The 19,499-nt window shown below is 49.5% G+C and overlaps 1 protein-coding gene across 5 annotated transcripts in view; it reads left to right on the plus strand.

Moving 5' to 3' along the window:
* Nucleotides 1-13,173: 13,173 nt before the first annotated feature.
* The window catches only part of LOC100443202 (golgin subfamily A member 6D), a 43,272-nt gene continuing 36,946 nt past the window's right edge, over nt 13,174-19,499 (plus strand). For 2 of the 5 annotated variants that reach the window (XM_063716243.1, XM_063716242.1), the window contains exons 1-7: nt 13,174-13,383; nt 15,034-15,153; nt 17,073-17,153; nt 18,011-18,049; nt 18,308-18,358; nt 18,459-18,540; nt 18,637-18,743. In XM_063716243.1, coding sequence (XP_063572313.1) covers nt 13,300-13,383; nt 15,034-15,153; nt 17,073-17,153; nt 18,011-18,049; nt 18,308-18,358; nt 18,459-18,540; nt 18,637-18,743 — 564 coding nt within the window. In that variant the 5' untranslated portion in view covers nt 13,174-13,299. The remainder of the gene's footprint in view (nt 13,384-15,033; nt 15,154-17,072; nt 17,154-18,010; nt 18,050-18,307; nt 18,359-18,458; nt 18,541-18,636; nt 18,744-19,499) is intronic. The other 3 variants (XM_063716241.1, XM_054532949.2, XM_054532950.2) reach the window with 3 other exon arrangements.

Consider the following 19,499-nt stretch of genomic DNA (forward strand, 5'->3'; position numbering starts at 1 on the left):
TCCACCCTGGGGACCCAGCTTTCCCCCTGCGCCCAGCTGCTGGCAGCCCCATCTTGACTCATCCAGGGTCCTGGGGGCCATGTGAGGAAGCAGCCAGCAGCTGGGAGGAGCATGTGGTGTTTCTGCATCTTTTCTTATGGAGCTCCCTTGGGTGGGAGGGGCTACAGACTCAAGGGAGACTCAGGCCACCCCTTCCCCACTCCCTGGCTGGGTGGGCTTCCAGCTCAGGAGTCTACTGGAAGGATGGGACTGTCCTGTCACAGAGGCAGGTCTGAGTAGTCCAGGCCCAGTTCTACCCTCCAGCAGGGCCCCTTTCATTCATTTGTCCAGCTGGCTTTGCCCAAAGCACAGGCGATGTCTATGTGGACTGTGTCCCCTGACCCCAAGGGGCGTCTGGCTCCAGTCCTGGCCTGGAACTCAGACACCTTAGTGTTAGAGGCCACATCTGGCAGGGTGGACCAGCATGGTCTGCCCACGGCCAGAGCAGGTACCATGTTGGCAGCCCCAGACCTGACACCACGGCTCCCGTGTCCCCTCTCCACTTCCGTCCTGCACATCACCTACACTACGTGCTGTCTCTGATGAATCCAAGCTGTCAGCTTCTGTCAGCTTGGCCAGGAAGTCACGCTGACCAAAGTGGAATGGTGCAGTCTGAGTTGGGGGCTAAGTGGGAATGGGTCTGGTGTGGGAGGGGGGGGTGGGGGTGAGGCAGGTGTGTGGCACCTCTCTGCTTATCTTCCCTTCTCCTTTGCCCACAAAGGGGGCATCTTCTCCATGTCCCTCTGCCACTCCGGGGACATAAAATACTGCCCCAGGTCTGTCTTCCTTTGGACATAGCCCACCTACCTTCCTGTGGGACTCAGGGCTTTGTTTTGTCCTGTGGCCCACATGAGAAGCAATTATCCCTGCTCTGCTCAGTTGAGAGAGGACAAACTGAGGCAGAGCAGGGGAACAACTCTGTCATAGTCTGACTGTTAATGGCAGAGTCAAGACCAGCCCTTCCTTGAGTGTCAGGTCCAGTGGACACTGTATTAGTTCACTTTGCCTTGCTCTAGAGGAATACCTGAGACTGGGTTATTTATTTATTTATTTTTGAGATGAAGTCTAGCTCTGTCGCCCAGCCTGGAGTACAATGGTACAATCTCAGGGCACTGCAACCTCCACCTCCTGGGTTCAGGCTATCTCCTGCCTCAGCCTCCTGAGTAGCTGGAATTATAGCCATGCACCACCATGCCTGGCTAATTTTTTGTATCTTTAGTAGAGACAGAGTTTTGAGATGGAGTTTTGCTGTTGTGGCCCAGGCTAGAGTGCAATGGTGTGATCTCAACTCATTGCAACCTCTGCCTCCCAGTTCAAGCAATTTTCATGCTTCAGCCTCCCAAGTAGCTTGGATTACGGGTATGCACCACCATGCCGCCTAATTTTGTATTTTTAGTAGACAGGGTTTCACCAGGTTGGCCAGGCTGGTCTTGAACTCCTGACCTCAAAGTGATTCACCCACCTCGGCCTCCCAAAATATTGGGATTACAGGTGTGAGCCACCGCTCCTGGCACTGAGATGGGGTAATTTATAAAAGAGGTTTATTTGCCTCACAGTTCTGCAGGCTGTACAAGCATCTGCTAGGCTTCTAGTGAAGCCTCAGGAAGCTTTTACTTCTGATGGGAGGCAAAGAGGGAGCAGACATGTTGCGTGGTGAGAGAAGAAGCAAGAGAGAGGAGGCATCAAGCTCTCCTGTGAACTAATAGAAAACTCCCTCATTGAATCACTTGAACCCGGGAGGTGGAGGTTGCAGTGAGCCAAGATCATAGCACTGCACTCCAGCCTGGGCTATGAGCAAGACTCTGCCTCAAAAAAAATAAAAAATAAAAAATAAAAAATAAGAAAACTCACTCATTACCATGGGGAGGGCACTAAGCCATTCATGAGGGATCCCCCACCATGACCCAAACACCTCACACTATAGGCCCCACCTCCAGCATTGGGGATCACATTTCAACATGAGATGTGGATGGGACAAGTATCCAAACTATGTGAGAGGCCTCCCCCTCCCTCTCATCAGAGTCTTCTGTCCTCAGTTCAGGTGCATGCTGGCCTCCATGCCCGGCTCCTAGGAAGTCATCTTGGCCCCAAGGGGTTGGGCAGGGCCACTAGGCTGAGGGTTGGAGCCCTATCTCTCCTAGTCCCAGCCTGGGTCTCCATCACTGGCTAGCCCGCTCTGCTTGCTGCATTCTCTCCACACCTGCTCCCTGCAGCCCAGGGGTCAGTCTGGGTGCAGGCCTGGGTAGAGGTCCAGGAGCAGATTCTGCCCCCCAGCTCATACCTCCTGTGCACCTTGGCAGCCAAAATGCACCAGCATGGCCAGGAGCACTGGCCTGTCCCTGTAGTCTCAGTGTTTTGGGAGGCTGAGGTGGAAAGATCGCTTGAGACCAGCCTGGGCAACATAGTCAGACCCTGTCTTGGAAAAAATAAAATTAGGCATGGTGGTGTGCACCTGTAGTCCCAGCTCCTCAGGAGGCTGAGGTGGGAAGATTGCATGAACCCAGGAGATCAAGGCTGCAGTGAGCTATGATTGCACCACCACACTCCAGCCTGGGCAACAGAGCAAGACCCTGCCTCTAAAACAAGAAACAAAGTGCACCAGTGTGTGGATACCAGCTTCTCCTGGTGTGTGGACCTGACCTCACTCGGCCCCATCAGTGAGTGGGAGGCTTCCTGCTGTCTTCCAGAACATTCCCACCACTACACTTGTGTTCCTCCTGCATTCTCTGGTAGGCTTTGTGAGGGGACCTGTCACCTACCTCTCTGGCTGCCCTAAGGCCCAGCTCAAACCTTCTCTGACCCTGAGAACCTTTTTCTGAAGAGTCTTTCCCCCACCCATAGGCCTCCTCATTTCAGAGCTTTTGGTGGGGTGAGTACAAGGATTGACTCTCTGCTACCAGCCTGGGTAGGGTCCCTAGGGTTGGGTCTCTGGATGGCATATGAGGGTCTAGATCAGGATCCAGATGCCTGTAACCTGAAGGGCAGGCCCTGAGCTGCCCCAACTTCATGGAGCCGCTCATCCAACCTGACCTTCTGGGACAGGCCCGACCCCTGCATCCTTTGGTCTTGGTCCCTGCTGGGAACTCTGGTTACCCTGGCTTACCTACTTTGACTCCAAAGGTAATGCTGACATCCCCCGTGAGACACAGTGACAAACTGAGACTAATGTAGGGTTACCTGGCTCAAAGTCACCATGGCCAGGCAGAGCTCAGGTCCTAGCACTGTTCAGCCTCTGCCTCCCGGGTTCAAGTGATTCTCCTGCCTCAGCCTCCCAAGTAGCTGGGACTCCAGACGCATGCCACCATGCCCGGCTAATTTTTTGTAGTTTTAGTAGAGATGGGGTTTCACTGTGTTAGCCAGGATGGTCTTGATCTCCTGTCCTCATGATCCGCCCACCTCAGCCTTTCAAAGTGTTGAGATTACAGGCCTGAGCCACTGCACCTGACCTCCTTAACACCCTTCTAGCTCTGGTGCCCTGCAGGGTCTACCTTGGAGCACCTGGAGCCCAAGAAGCTGCCCCTCACCTTTGTGATCCCAGGGACCTCTTAACCTGGCCCCTCCCCTGTGACTCTCCTTGGCCCCAGGCAGAGAAAGCATCTTGCCTGAGGTCACCTGTCAGGTAGGGACAGAGTGGGACTTGGGTTCTTTCTCACCCAGCTGCAGCTCCCCCTCCCCGCAGCCCCTTCCCCCAGGAGATAGAGAACCTGGCAGGCTGTGCATCATAGAAGAGTTCACTTTCCTTCTGGTGAGGGATGGGAACCAGCTTGGGGTGGAAGGGATGAGGGATCTGGAGGCTCTCCCAGCCCTGCCTCACATTTGAAGGATAGCATCTGGGTGGCAGCATGGTTTAGGCTAGACGGGGTGGCCCCTAGGTTTATAGCCTGGCCTCGGGCAGAATGCTGCCATGCCACCTTCTCTTCTGCACGTCCTGACCTGGCACCCTACCTAAAGGTCCTCAGGTCTCCTGCCCCCTGGGCATTGCCACCACTCCCTGCCCAGACATAGCTCTCCTTGTCCTGGACTAATCTTCAGAGATTCTTGTCCAGCCCACAGCTTTGCTGGACATTGCAGGATGGGCCAGGCCCCCTGCCCAGCACTAACATTTCTTTGTGAGTCTCAACCAGACTGAGCTGCAGCTTCAGGGTCTGGGTAGGCTCTGACTTAATTGATGTGACCCAGGACAAGGGGATTTATTGATGGTGTCACATATGCTTAAGTTCTTGGCCTCTGTGGTCTCTTTGGGGCATGATACCCCTCTGTCCCATGCTTATGTGCCCACATGTGGCCACAAGTGCCTTTCCTACCACCATCCCTACTTGAGGCCGGTGTCCAGGCACCTGTGGCTCCAGGCAGAAGGCTGAGTGCAGAGCCAGGCCTGGGTGGATATTCTGCAGGGGCTGCAGGAGCTGACAGTCCTGACCACCCAGCCCGTGGCCATCCATTCCCCTTCACCATGGCTAGCCCTTCATCCACCATCCTTCCAGGGGCCAGGCCTGAACCCAAACTGACTTTTACCTGCCCCTGGTCCCCCTCGTGCCTGTCAGGTTCTTGTCTGAGCATGAAGGTCTTGCTCATTTCCTTGATTATCCTCAAGAGGTTTATAGAGCCACTTGGGGACATCACATCTGTCTACCAGGTCCTCACCAGAGACAGGACTGCCTTGGGCCGGGCCTGGAATAGTCAGGTGTCACACTTACCTGTTGGGACCTGGCTTCACCGGCTTCAATCTGGGCAATGGCCTGATGGGTGGCTGCCCCTTCTCCTCTGCTTGGGGGAGGCAGGAGAGGAAGGTCAGGCAGGAGATCTGCTTCCTGCCCACCTGATGCAGGCTGGAAGCAGGGCATCCATCTGTGCCTGTCTCACCTTGCTGCAGGTGCATGGGAGGCCGAACTCCTCTCCTGATCTCCTGCAGGTGCGGATTCCAAATTTCCAGTGGGTGTCGTGGTGGGCTCCAGAGCTCTTCTGGCCTAGGGAACCCTGGGCTGTATGAGTCCTTGGCCTAGCCGGATTGTTTCCCACACTGTCACCTCCCCAAACATGGGGCTGCATGCTCTGTGCCCTGGGTGGGACACTGGAAGGAGTTCCACCTTCAAGGCTTGGATCACAGTAAAGCCTCTGCCATGGGGATGTGCTGGCTGAGACAGCTGGGGTTGAACCAGCCATGATATGTTGGCCTTGGGCAAGTCCTCTGTGCCTTGCTTCCCTTTCTCCAGCAGCCAGAAGAGATAATAGCCCTATTTCACCCATACTCAAGTGTTCATTTGTGAGCAGGAACTGAGTCCCGGAGGAGGTGCAGGTGGAGCCATCGAGGCAGCACTGCAGCTGGACCTGGGTCTGAGTCCCAGCTCCTGGCTGTGGTATGCATCACTCTCTCCATTTGTTTATCTGAAGGACAGGGCTGTGCTGTTCTGGGGTCACTGTGACAATGCAACTGGCCTGTGTGAGTTGGTGGTGGCCTCCTGAGATGGTTTGAGGTGGGCTGGAGGTGTGTCTTGAATGCCCCTTCACCCCCATGGGGAAGACCCACTTAGGGAAGACTCATGTGTCTGTATGGAGGAACCCACATTCCCTGCCCCTCAGCTATCCTCTGTCCCTTCCCAGCCCCTTCTGGTGTCCTGCAGGCTCTGGTGGTGGCCATCCAGCCTGGTGGCCGTCTGGCTGGTCCACTCTTCCAGGTGGACCCTCTGTCTTCATGTGGTGCGGGTCCCATTGTGTCACCACCAGACAGGGCACGCTAACCCCACGGCCTCCATTCCCTGTTACCCAGCCCCCACCCCCAGGTATGTGCCACCTCCCTAAAGCCCACTGTTTCCACCAGCTGTGTTTGAACTCTGTCTCTGAGCAAGACCTAACGCAAAGCCTGAAACAGCCTGGCTTGTAGAGGTCCAGGAGACCAAAGCTTGAAGAGAGAGTGACGGTCTCCCAGAGCCCACTTAGCCTCAGCCCCAGGGCTGTGTCCATGCTGTTCCTGGCTCCAGTGAGCCAATTCTCTCCTGTGATGCCTGTAAGGGCTCCAGTGGTGATGGAGGTAGCTGGAGAGAACAAGGCTGTCTTAACCCTCCTTCCCTGAGAAGGCCCATTGGGGAACATTTTAGGCATCAGGGCATTCTGGGGGGCATCTTCCAGGGACCCCTCCTATACCCTGCCCTGCCCTGGCTCTCTAGTGAGAAATTGCAGTTGCGTGGACAGTGGGGCTGACCCAGGACAAATGCACATATTAGGCTGGTCTTCAGGGTGCTGGGGTGGGGGCAGGGGCACTTCAGGGATAGGAAGGAGAGGCCTGTGTGTTCCAGAAGTACAGAGGAACCTGGTGCCAGCCACAGTCAACCCCTATGTGATGATCTTTCTACACGCCCTCTTTGGTGTCTTGGTGCTGGCTGCTGTCTTTGGCCAGGTAAGCTCATGGTCTGGGCTCCTGGGGTCCGCTCACTGGGCCTCCCCACTGCCTGCAGGTAGGGGAGCCTTTGGGCCGGACTGTCCTTGGCTCCCCTTCCAGGTGGTGGGTTCAAAGACCATTCCTGGGTTCCACCACTACCAAGACTCAATGGTGTCTTGATGGGCCCAGGAACTGCTGGGGCTTTCTAGGTTAAGACCCTTGCCTATCCCTGTGTTCCTCCCCTGCAGTAGGGGGATGTGGGGTCAGCCTCAGTCTCTGCCTTGGGAGCCTGCCTTACCTTGCCTGAACTCAAGGGATCTGCCTGCCTTGGACTCCCAAAGTGCTGCGATTATAGGCATGAGCCACTGCACCCAGCCCAGCCTTGACTTTGAATCTATGTTGTACATCCAGACAGCAGTGAACTCTGGGGGAACACCAAAGATGAGGAGAATGAGAGAAGAGATACCTCCAATTAAAGGAGTTAAGAAGAGATGCTTGAACTTATGTTTTAAAAAGTCACTGCAGGTTGGGCACAGTGGCTCGCATCTGTAGACACAGCACTTTGGGAGGCTGAAGTGGGTGAACGGCTGGAGCCTAGAAGTTTGAGACCACCCTGGGCAACATGGCAAAACCCCACCCATACAAAAAATACAAGAATTAGCCAGGCACGGTGGTGCCTGTTGTCCCAGCTACTCGGGAGGCTGAGGTGGGAGGTCGAGGCTGCAGTGAGCTGAGATCCACTACTCCACTGCAGCCTGGGTGACAGAGTGACACCCTATCTTAAAAAAAAGTCACTATTTTGGGGTTTTCTGGGTGAAACCTCTGTTTCCATAAAAAAAAGAAAAGGGTCAAGACAGTAGGTATTACTGATTCAAAATCATAACCAGATGCTTAGAGTAAATCATTGTATCTATTATTTCAAAAGCCAACCTCAGGATTATTAAAAGTTAATTTTATTGGGTTTTTCTTTAAGCTTGGCTGATTCACTCAGGTCTGTCACTTCCAAGCCCATGTTTTACTACTTTGTAACCCTATTTGGAAGGAAAACTGCAGCTCACATTATGATCCATTGTGGGCGGGAAGCCACCCAGGTGCCGAGGCAAGAGACAGAGGACACGAGCTGTTCCAGTATAATAAAATATAAAACAAGAATAGTTATAGCAGATATAGATTTTAGATATGATTATATATGAATATCATTAATCATTAGTTTGTAGCAATTACTTTTTATTCCAATATTATAATAATCCTCGCTCTATAATCATAGCCTAGGAAAAACCAGGCCATACAGAGATAGGAGCTGAGGGGACATAGTGAGGTGTGACCAGAAGACAAGAGTGCGAGCCTTCTGTTATGCCCGGACAGGGCCGCCAGAGGGCTCCTTGGTCTAGTGGTGATGCCAGCATCTGGGAAGACACCTGTTGCCAGGCGGACTGTGGTCCAGCGGTAACGTAAGTGTCAAGGGAAAACATCCGCTACTTAGCAGACCTGGAAAGGCGGGGGGGGGGGGTCTCCCTTTCCCCAGGGGAGTTTAGAGAAGACTCTGCTCCTCCACCTCTTGTGGAGGGCCTGACGTTAGTCAGGCTTGCCCGCAGTTATCTGGAGGCCTAACTGTCTCCCTGTGATGCTGGGCTTCAGTGGTCACACTCGTAGTCCGCCTTCATGTTCCATCCTGTACACCTGGCTCTGCCTTCTAGATAGCAGTAGCAAATTAGTGAAAGTATTAATAGTCCCTGATATGCAGAAATAATGGCATAAGCTGTCTTTCTGTCTGTCTCCTCTCCCTCTCTGCCTCGGCTGCCCGGCAGGGAAGGGCCTCCTGTCCAGTAGACACATGACCCACGTGACCTCACCTATCATTGGAGGTGACTCACATTCTTTACCCTGCCCCTTCTGCCTTGTAGCCAATAAATAACAGCGCAGCCAGACATTCGGGGTTGCTACCAGTCTCTGCGCATTGGTGGTAGTGGTCCCCCGGGCCCAGCTGCCTTTTCTCTTACCTCTTTGTCTTGTGTCTTTATTTCTGCACTCTCGTCGCTGCACACAGGGAGAGACCCACTGACCCTGTGGGGCTGGTCCCTACAATCCATCCTGAGATGAAAAGTTTCACACATATACACCACATATACCCCCCACCACAGTATGATGACACAGCAACCCAACCTTGGGCAAATGGTACCACTGCCAGCAAATGCTTTTTTTTCTTTATTTTAATTTTTTTTTACTGTGTTTCTTCTAACAGCAGCAAATGCATTTAACACGTTATTGAGATTCTCAACAGCTGCCATTTGGTTTGTATAGCAAATTGTTTACAAAGTAACTTTTTTCCATTTTTGATATTTTAATGAAAATTATGTTCTTCAGTTTTAAAACTCTGTCTCACTCCCAAAGAAAGATTAATGACTAACTACCAAGAAATGATTATTTAGGAAAATAACAAAAGCAAAAACAGCTTGTAAACACTTTTGGAACATGGATAAGGGTCCGAAGTCAAGACCTTCTGGGCCCAATGGAGGTGCTAGGCTTGCCTGGGGACACCATCGGCACTTTCCCATCCACAACATCCTCAACAGCTGGGAGCCATGCGCAGACTCTGGGGGGCTTCCTGTTCCACAAACTCCCCTCTCTTTTTCCTCTCCACCCTTGCTGTTGGGCTTCCCCTCCAAATCTGCCGAATGAAGGCAGCAGGATCTTTAATACTGTTCAGCTTTGTCAACGGAGACAGGATACTCTAGAAAGTTGAGAGATTCCCTGGTCCAGTCTGGGGGAGGAAAAAATATGCAGTGTAGCATAGATGGTTTTACTTGTCCACTCAGACACATGCTCATACTTATTAGATGGATGTATCAGATGCTTCAAAAGTCCTGATGTGTAGTAGCACAAAAGTTGCTGGTAAAAAGGAAGTTGCAAAATGGCAAAAATTTCTGCAGCAGTTCAGGCTCCTGATGACAAAGCTGGTTCTGATAAGCAGTTCTTTTGACATTCACAGCAGCTTTCGCTGTAAGTCCTATGTTCCAAGGGTTTCATTTAGACCATAGGAAGTTGAAAGCAAAGTTTAAATGTTCTCTACTGACAAAATGTGGTATATCCATCAATGGACTTCTACTCAGTAATGAAAGGAACAAACTACCAACACCTGTTATATGTCATGGACCAACCTCAAAAACATTAGCTAAGTAAAAAAGCCAGACACGAGACCACATATTGTATAATTCCATTGATTTGAAATGTCCAAAAAAGGCAAGTTGATAGAGACAGAACTGGTCTGATTTACCTCAAGAGGTAGGGATTCAAGCTCTCTAGGGTACATGTGATACATCCGTGAGAAAAAATAAGGAAAAGAAAAGAAATTTATATGTAAATAAATGAAAATAATATTTCTCCCTGATTATAAAGTAAATTGCATTCTTTTAGTAATAATTTGGAAGACAAAATATGAAGAAAAGTCTTTAATTTTGCCACTGAAAGCATTCTGGTTTGTTGCTTTTCATACTTTTTTATGCATATGAACATTTTAAAAAGTAGAATCATAATATATAGTCTTTTGTCACTATGTTTTGGGCATATTTCCATGGCAGTAACTATATCCTTGGTGTCATCTTTTTAAAAGTTTGATGTATATTAAGTTAATCATTGCCACTCCAGAAGTAAATTTTCTTATATATATATTTTAATGGATGCAAGCAAGCATTTTGGGGCTGAATTCACAGAAGGAGAATTTCTGGAGGAAAATAACATAAAATAGTTTTAAGATTTTTAATAGAAATTTTCAAATTATCCTGCAGAAAAATTGGTTCAGTTTCTACTCCCAACAAGGGCAGAGCTCCAGTGTCCCCCTTCCATTTGTCCTCTTTGCTGATATTTAAGGAGAAAATCTCATTGTTTTCATTACATTTCTTTGGTTTCTAGTGCTTTTGAAATTTTTTTTTTTTTTTTGAGATGGAGTCTTGCTGTATGGCCCAGGCTGGCATGCAACAGTGCAATCTCGGCTAACTGCAACCTCTGCCTCCTGGGTTCAAGTGATTCTCCTGCCTCAGCTTCCTGAGTAGCTGGGATTACAGGTGCTCACCACCATGCCTGGCTAATTTTTGTATTTTTTAGTAGAGATGGGATTTCGCCATGTTGGTCAGGCTCATCTCAAACTCCTGACCTCAGGTGATCCACCCACCTTGGCCTCCTAAAGTGCTGGGATTACAGGTGTGAGCCACAGCCCCGGCCTTGAATCTTTTTTATATGCTTATTGGCCATTTTTATTCTGGTGGGAAGTGCCTGTTTCTCCATTGCCTATTTTCTGGCCAAGCTCCCAAGTCACATTTCACTTAATTTTTATCCTGCTGATTGAAAGCATTTTAACATAAACAGGAGCAGGACAGACTATAATTATCGAGATCTTGCTCTGTCACCCAGGCTGGAGTGCAGTGGCATGATCATAGCTACCACAGCCTTGTACTCCTGAGCTGAAGCAATTTTCGTACCTCAGCCTCCCAAGTAGCTAGGACTACAGGTGTGTGCCACCACGCCCAGCTAATTTTTAAAATTTTTTGTAGAGATGAGAATTCACTATGCTGCCCAGGCTGGTCTTGAACTCCTGACTTCAAGTGATCCTCCCACCTTGGCTTGCCAAAGTGTCGGGATTACAGGCGTGAACTACAGCTCCCGGCCGAGAGCTCATTTTGTTTGCTAGTGGCGATCTTGGTATCTTTTTATATTTGAGGCTTTGGTGCTAGTGCTGAAGTATTACACTCACCATCCGAGGTTTGCAGGACTTTTGTTTTAATATTGAACAGATGGAACTGTTTAGTTCTGCATCTTTGCAGGTATATAAAATGTGCCTAGCAGGACTCTGCTTTATATCCATTGAAAGCAAGAAGTAATACAGTAAAACTTTGCCTGGCTAGAGGCTTTGGAAGAATGGAGTATTCTGATTTAATGCTGTTAACTTGGAAGTGTGAAGGTGAAAAGAATTCAAAACTTACATTTCCTGTTGAATGCAATTTGAAAATACAGCCAGTGATTCCACTTTTCTTCTCTAGTAAGTTTGGACATTCTGATCTACTTGGTATTTTATTATAGAACTGCTAGTGTGCCTGAGACTTACATTGTGAAGACACTTTTTAAAAAACTTGAGAGGTAAGAGGGTGTAAATGGTATTGTATGAGATCAGGCTGGATGAGAAGTGACACTTGTAAACATACCTTTTAGGCTGAATCTCTGATTGCCATTTGTTTTCTTATTTAACTCATGAAAATAAAACACCTTGGATGGAGGGTGGGAGCAGGAAGGAGATTTATGTCTTTTAATTGCATGTCATTGTTTCATATCAAGACAGAACATATGGTATCCCTGGCTTTGACCTACAGAAGGAAATACATTTTTCTACCTGCTGTATGCCAGAGGTCCTTGAACACCTGGAGGGATGACTGCAGCACAGATTGCTGAGCCCTGCTCCAGAGTTTCTGATTCACCATGTCCAGGGTGGGGCCTGAGAATTTGCACTTATAAAAAGTTCTCAGGTTCTGCTGGTGCTGCTAGTCCAGAGACTACATTTTTGAGAACCACTCTTGTCTACTAACTGTAAATTGCAGAACTCTAGAACAAAGCTTAGTTTGGTGTAGGAAAAGAAACTCACAGGTTATGGAGCAAATCATGAAAGATTCAACCCTTGATCCCAGCCTAGTGTGGAATTCGGGTAACAAGCAATACACAGTGACATAACACAATTCTTGGTTTTCATGATTGCAAGTCATAGCCAAGTATCAAGTGAGAAATTCAGTTTCATTTGCAAGGCCTAGAGAGGCCAGGTGATTCTAGAAAAATAGGCCTTGTGTTTGCTTTAAACCAGTAAAGAGCTTTGAGTGCTTATTAAATGGAAAGCTTTGTGTTTTTATTAATTTTTGACTTTTTTTTTTTTTGAGATGAAGTCTCAGTCTGTCACCCAGGCTGGAGTGCAGTGGTGTGAACTTGGCTCACTGCAACTTCTGCCTCCCGGGTTCAAGTGATTCTCCTGCCTCAGCCTCCCGAGTAGCTGAGATTACAGGTACCCACCACCACACCTGGCTAGTTTTTGTATTTCGAGTAGAGACGGGCTTCACCATGTTGGCCAGGCTGGTCTTGAAGTCCTGACCTAAGGTGATCCACCCACCTACGCCTCCCAAAGTGCTGGGATTACAGGTGTGAGCCACCACACCCAGCCCAAAAGCTTTGTGTTTTTAAAGATATTAGACATGTTTCTTGTTTTTTAAAAATTCTTAATAATGTAGGAGAATAAGAGAAATGTTTTTTCCAAAACAGAGAAATCATTGTGATTATTTTACCTTATTGGAATGATTGGAATGTTGGATAATATAGTCCACTTCATTCATTAATCATCAAACATGCTATGGATTTTCCATTTTTATAGGATTTGTGTCTTAACTGGGGTAATACTGGTAATTCTTGTACTCCATCTGAAGATGAAAAATGTAGGCCAAAATCATAGACCATGTATACAAGCTGGATAATGAGGACAGCTCTGGAGGAACATGCAGACACACACACACTGACACACATATATATAAAGTATAAACACATATATTTTTTAAAGTTTATTTTTAACATTTTAAAGCCAAAACCGTCCCTCTCCTCTCCTGGAGTAGGCAGGCCCCGCCCCTCTCCCCAAGTGGGCGGGGACAGCAGTCGCATAGGTAGCTTTCCTTGTGATGTCACAGGTTCCTCTGGACACACTGCTGCCTGGCCACGCCTCCTTTCCCTTTCATCTTTCTCATTGACCAATGGGATTGGAGCATTAAGGCCACACCCCTATTCTGCATTCTAGTGTGGTCCTGGTTACGCCTCCTCTGGCTCAGTCACACAGCAGCCTGGCAGGTGACTGGAGGTGTTCGCTGATGTGGCCCCAACCCTACCTCCCTCCCCACCCCATGATGTTAGAAGAAACTCGACAGAACAAATTGGCAGCAGCCAAGAAAAAGGTAAAAAGCCAAGAAAAAGGTCATGGCCCCCCAACCTAGCCGGAGATCCCCTCCTGAGACACACTGGGCTGGGCCCCCCTACCCCGGCGCCCCTGGGCTCCTCCACCAAAGTCTTGTCAGTCAGCCCCACCCATTCAGCCAGCAGCCCAGCCTCTGCCCTTGCCAATCACCCTGGGGTGACTTTGGGCGGGTGACTGCTGGGGCTCCCTGCTCCATATTCAGCCCTCACGTCCTGCCGCCCCAAGCCCAACCTCCCTGGGTTCTTTGGGCTCACCTCTCCAAGGACCTGGGACCCCCAGCCCTAACCCCCCAGCATCTCCAGTCATCCCTGGGTGACTTTGGGCTGGTGACTCCTGGGGTTCCCTGAGCAGACTCTGCTCTCCCCTCCTGCTGACCCAAGCCCAACCTCCCTGGGCTCTCTGGACTGGCATCTCCAAGGACCTGGGTCCCAGCCCTATGCCCCCCTCCCCCATCGTGGATCGGCAACTCAGCCATTGCACGGATGTCGTTCCCCCCACCCCCAGGAGGAGTGGAATGTAGTGATGTCACAGTCCCCCTAGGAACTGTCATTACTGCTGCAAGACCGGCCTTTGATCTTACAACCCAGTCCCCTAAGCATTCTCACCCCATTTCTGGTTCCTCTGGTCACAGCACAAATTTCCAGCTAGAAGAGAAATGGGGACTATGGTAACTAGGAGCAAGAGGTTTCAGGCTGCCTTACTCCATTCACATAGACATCGACAGTGTGAAAAGCCTAAACTTCCCCTGTGAGCTCAAAACGTTGGCAGTATCTCTGGGTGGTAATGGGAGAATGGGTTTGGTTTGGTTTTCTCCCAGGATTCTACTCTCCAGAGAGACTTGAACATTTTTTTCTGAGTTCTCTACCTGATATTCTAATTCTCCATGGTTCTGGGACCAGACTGCCCTTCAGTCAGTGGTCTCTGAAGTGAGATTTGCTCACCTTCTGTGGAATAGATCTTGGGAAACTGAACTTGACAGCTTGAATCTTCTTCATATCATCTCAACTTGGGGTACATTGAATGCCACAGGATAAATGTGGGAGATCTTTCAGAAGCATCAGTTTCCCTTGATTCTCTTGAGAGGAAAAACATTAATGTACTTAGGGATGACCCTCACATAGGTTTCTAAGAGTATACCAGACTTCTTTCTGAAATGAGACTTGGGTTGTCCTCTTTCTGATAAATTCCCAGATTTAACAAAAAAGCTGCCTTCTGCCATGAGGACACGTTGATATAAAAGTGTGAGAGATACTGGTGCACTTCTTCACACTAACAGACATGTGAGGATGTATGACTAAACCACACAGTGTGTAGTTCCTGCCTATGTAATGTTTACTTTTCTACCCCTGCCTCTGGATTTGGTCCCTGGCAGCTGCTGATTCATGGCAAAACCCCAGAGCTTGGAGTCAGAAGACTGAGTTTAAGTTCCATTATTGCCCCCCTGCCCCACTTTTTTTTTAGCCATAATATCCATCCCTCTCAATCACTAAGTGATTGTGACAACACCTTGTACAGTTGTTGGTTGCATTAAATCAGATGGTGTATAAGAGTATTTTGCAAAAACTGTAAGGAGGGTGTGGCTGTAGGGGCTGGTAGTTCTCATGTGTATTACTACTCTTCTTTCCCACAGCTAAAAGAATATCAGCAAAGGAAGAGCTCTGGTGTTCCAGAAGGAGCGAAGACAAAAAAGAAAAAAACTGGCAGTAGCCCTGAGACAACCACTTCTGGTGGTTGCCACTCACCTGGGGATGTGAGTCTTGGCTGGCCAGGCTCCTGGGGACAGAGGGCACAAGGGGCAGTAGAGGGTAACTGTTGAGATTGCTGGGTACTGGTTAAGAATTCTGGGTTTGAATCCTGCTTCTCCATCTGCTAGGGATCTGATTTATGGCAAGTTGCTTGAGCTCTTTGGGCCTCTCTTTTCACGTCTGTAAAATAGGGGTAGTATTGTTTGACTTCCATTTGTGAAGTTTAAATGAGATTCCTTATTATTGTTGCTTTCATGTTAACCCCTAGTACGTGGCCTGCTGTAAACACCCAGGATACCCAGGAAATGGTCATTGCTGTTTGATTTTCCTGATCCCCACTCTCAAGGGGAAGCTGGGCTAATGAGTACAGCCACTTGCCATCAGGCTGTCCCTTTAGGAGTCACTGAAGGGGGTCCAGGGTGTGGTGAGGAGAGCCCCAGGCCCTAGGAGGAAGAGAAGCTCTAACTTGCCACCAGCTTGCTGGGTGAACACAGAAAAATCACTTCCTCTGCTGGGCCTCAGTTTCCTCCTCTGTAAGATGATTCTGGATAAGATCAGTGTCTTTCAAACTTGTTTTTTAGCTGGAGACCCCTTAGTTCAGGTGAACTCTTACTCAGGAGTCTGTTTTTTTTAATGGAGGTGGAGGTCTTGAGCTCTACCAGATTCATCACCCATGTCCTGGGCCTGAGGAGAGGGGTCCAGTGAGCACATTAAGAGCTGTATTGGTCAGCTGACTCCACTCTGTGACTGCATCACTCAAGGGACTTTTCCATCTATTTGTTCCTGCCCCTGGCAAGGCAGCAGGTGGCCATTTGGAAGAATGGCACAGGCCATGGTTTTAATCTCCTCTGCTCTTCTTCAGCATTTCCTTTTCCTGAACCCACATCTTCCTCCTACCCTGACTTTCTTACTTCTCTCTAAGCCACTTCTGTCTTTCGCCCCCTGCCCTTGTTTTTCCCTTGTCACCTCCTGTGGATTCAGGACATTCTGAAGGTGCTGGTGTCCAACCTTAACCACTCCAATGGGGTAGTGCTCCCCCATTGGACAAGTGAAAGTTGAGGCAGTGCCAAGACCCCCCTCTGGCTTGCTGTCTCCAGCTGTGCATGGCCCTGAGGCTTCTCTGGCTTGGGGGATACTTGGCCTCTGCCTTGTTTTATGTTGCTGCCATTAACCTTCAGCCTGTTTCTGTCTGCTTCTTCACCTGCTTGATTGGTGGGTTTTTTTCCTTCCCCGCATCTTTTATCATCTTGGAAATGGTGACACCTAAAAGTTTAAAAATAATCTGCGAATAACGTACAGAGCAGGCATGTGGGATTTGGGCCTTTTTTTTTTTTTTTTTTTTGAGACAGAGTCTCACTCTGTCACCCAGACTGGAGTGGAGTGGTGTGATCTCGGCTCACTACAACTTCTGCCTCTCGGGTTCAAGCGATTCTCTTGCCTTAGCCTCCCGAGTAGCTGGGATTACAGGCACCTGCCACCATGCCTGGCTAATCTTTGTATTTTTAGTAGAGATGTGGCTTCACCATGTCGGCCAGACTGGTCTTGAACTCCTGACCTCAAGTGATCCACTCGCCTCAGCCTCCCGAACTGCTGGGATTACATGTGTGAGCCACTGTGCCCGGCTCCTTGCTGTTTTTATACTTTCTCTATATACATAACTATTTCCCATGTAAGTTCTTTTTTTTTTTGATTTCTCATTTTTATTACTCCTGCATCATCTGTTACCCTGAAGGATCTGGAAGTAAGAGGCCCTGGGCCGAGGTGCAGTGACTTTGCAGGCCAGCCCTCCAACCTCCTCTCACAATGGGGGCTGGGTGACCCTCTGCCACCTGAGACAGCCCACATACACCCCAGCCCTAATGATTGTTCTCTCTACCTCTCCCCACAATCCTCTTCCAACTCCTCCTCTCTGCATGTGCCTCAGAGCCAGTACCAAGGAGTAGCAGTAGGCCTGGAGTCAAGCTCTGTGACTATCAATCAACTCAATGAAAACATAGAATCATTGGTAAGAGTCCAGTGGGGTCCCCTGATTCCACACTGCCAATCCTGGGCTTTAGTTTCCCCTTGGGGCCCTGAAGAAAGGGGCTGGGGGACCCTGGTGCCAATGGCAAATGGGGAGCTGGAGCACACAGGCCTCACCGGGAGGGACCCCAGAGCAAGGAGCATGCAGCGTGGCTCTTCTGTCGCTGCCCTCTTTGCCGACTCTCTCTTCTCCAGACACCCCTGCTCCAGTCCTTGCCACACATGCCCTGGGGTTGTCACCTCTCAGGGAAGCGCTAGCCTGACTGGTTGTCAGGGAACCTGTATTTCTGCCCTGACTCAGTCCCTAATTTGCTTTGAGTCTGGACAAGCCACCTGTCCTCCTTGGGCTCGTGTTTCCGGAGGAGGTAGAGCATCAAAGGTCTCTGTTAGCTCTGAGAGTCTGAGATTTAAAGCCCCCTAGAATGGAAACCTGAGGGCCAAGGGCTCCTGTCTGTCCTTTTTCATCCTATATCTGCTGTGAAGAACTGTAGCTGGCCCGTATGTGCTCCATAAAATTTTGTTGAATGAAGGCGCCTTTCTAATTCACAAGCTGGCAGAAGGGTGGGCCTTCCTGAGACTCCCTCTCTAGAGGTTTATGTTACTGTCCTTTCAAGAGAATCCAGATTCAGACTTTGAGTTCTGTGGCTGTGGGAAAAAACCAACAAAGACCCAAATCCTCTGTCCTTGGGAGCTTGAGGAGTGTTGGCCAGTTTGTATTGCCATTGGGTCTGAGAATGTTGCCTTTAAAATCCATTCCTGGTCCCCGCCTACCACTTCCTGGTCTGGGGAATAGAGTTGAGGGGGCCACTCTTAGTCACCTGAATTTGACTCTCCCCACAGAAAGAGCAGAAGAAACAAGTGGAACATCAGCTGGAAGAAGTAACATGATTTATTTGCTCACATGACTGCTGGGTTTGGGGGGCACTCAGATGTAGAGGTGCCAGTCTCATCTTACCCACTCCCAGCCTGGGGAAGAAGGCTCACCCCTCAGATTCCGCCCCATCCCCACAGGGTCCCTGATAACCTGGTCCCATGGGTGGGCCTGTCCTGGGGCATTGGTGGCATTCTAGGGGCCTGTCCCTTGCTGTGCCATCTCTGCCTCCCCGTGGTAAGAGCTCTGTCTTCCTCTTCCTATAGGCAAAGAAAGCAAACAATGAAATACACAAAGCACAAACGGAGCAGTTAGAGGTGAGTGGAGGGTGGGGAGCTTTCTCCTGTCCTCTGGAGAATGCATCTTTCCTTGTCTTTCAGCATTTGCTTGGCTTTTCTCCCAAACATTCAATTCCAGACAATCAACGTCCTCACATCGGAAAAGGCAGACTTGAAGACCACCCTTTACCATACTAAACGTGCTGCCCGACACTTCGAAGGTGGGAATCTGGGCATCCCATCATCCTTCAACCTGGCACTTTGACAGGTCTTTACGGGGAGTCCTTTGGGCCCCATCTCAACCTCTCTCATTACAGAAGAGTCCAAGGATCTGGCTGGCCGCCTGCAATACTCCTTACAGCGTATTCAAGAATTGGAGCGGGCTCTCTGTGCTGTGTCTACACAGCAGCAGGAAGAGGACAGGGTGAGTCCAACCAGCTGCCCCATCCCCTGGCAGCCTGGCTTCCCAGATGGAGGAGTGAGACTAAAAGTCCCTTCTGCAGGATGGAGTGTCCTGCCCAGAAGGCAGCATGCTCATTTCTCACTGCTTTTGTGTATGGTTGTTAGAGGCAGCCTGGGGCTGAGTCAGCTGCTGTGGGTGAGCTGGGAGGCACTGTGGGGAGTGAGCACTGGATGCAGAGCTCAGAGGCCAAGTGCCTGCCCTGCCCTTTCCTAGGTGGGGTATTGGGTAGTTGTTCTGTGAAGGTACAGAAGAGTGTCTTTAGTATGTTACCGTTTCTGTAGAGAGAGGAAAGGGGTGTGTGGTGTGTGTGTGTGTGTGTGTGTGTGTACTATGATAATATACAAAAACACATCTGCAAGCATTCATAAAAAACTCAGGAGAGAGTAAAGGTTGCCTGGGAGACACCTCCCTTCTGTACCTTCTGAGTTTTGGACTATATGAATGTATTATCCTTTCAAAAAGTGAACAAAAGATTAATTTCCCCCTTCCTATCTGTGCCCCCATCCCCAACAAGAAAAATGGGCTTAGAGAATAGGATAGACCTGGGTGTTCAAATCCCAGCTCTGTCTAAGTGATCTTAAGCAAGCACTTAACCTGGAACACTCGATGTTTTTCATCTACACAATAGAGGTAATCCTAGTAACTGTCTCACATGGTGTTTGTGAGGATGAAATGGGCTTGTAGCATGGAACCTGGTGAAGTACTCCATGGCGGCTC

The sequence above is a fragment of the Pongo abelii genome, chromosome 16, assembly GCF_028885655.2.
Source record: "Pongo abelii isolate AG06213 chromosome 16, NHGRI_mPonAbe1-v2.0_pri, whole genome shotgun sequence".
Classification (NCBI taxonomy): Eukaryota; Metazoa; Chordata; class Mammalia; order Primates; family Hominidae; genus Pongo; species Pongo abelii.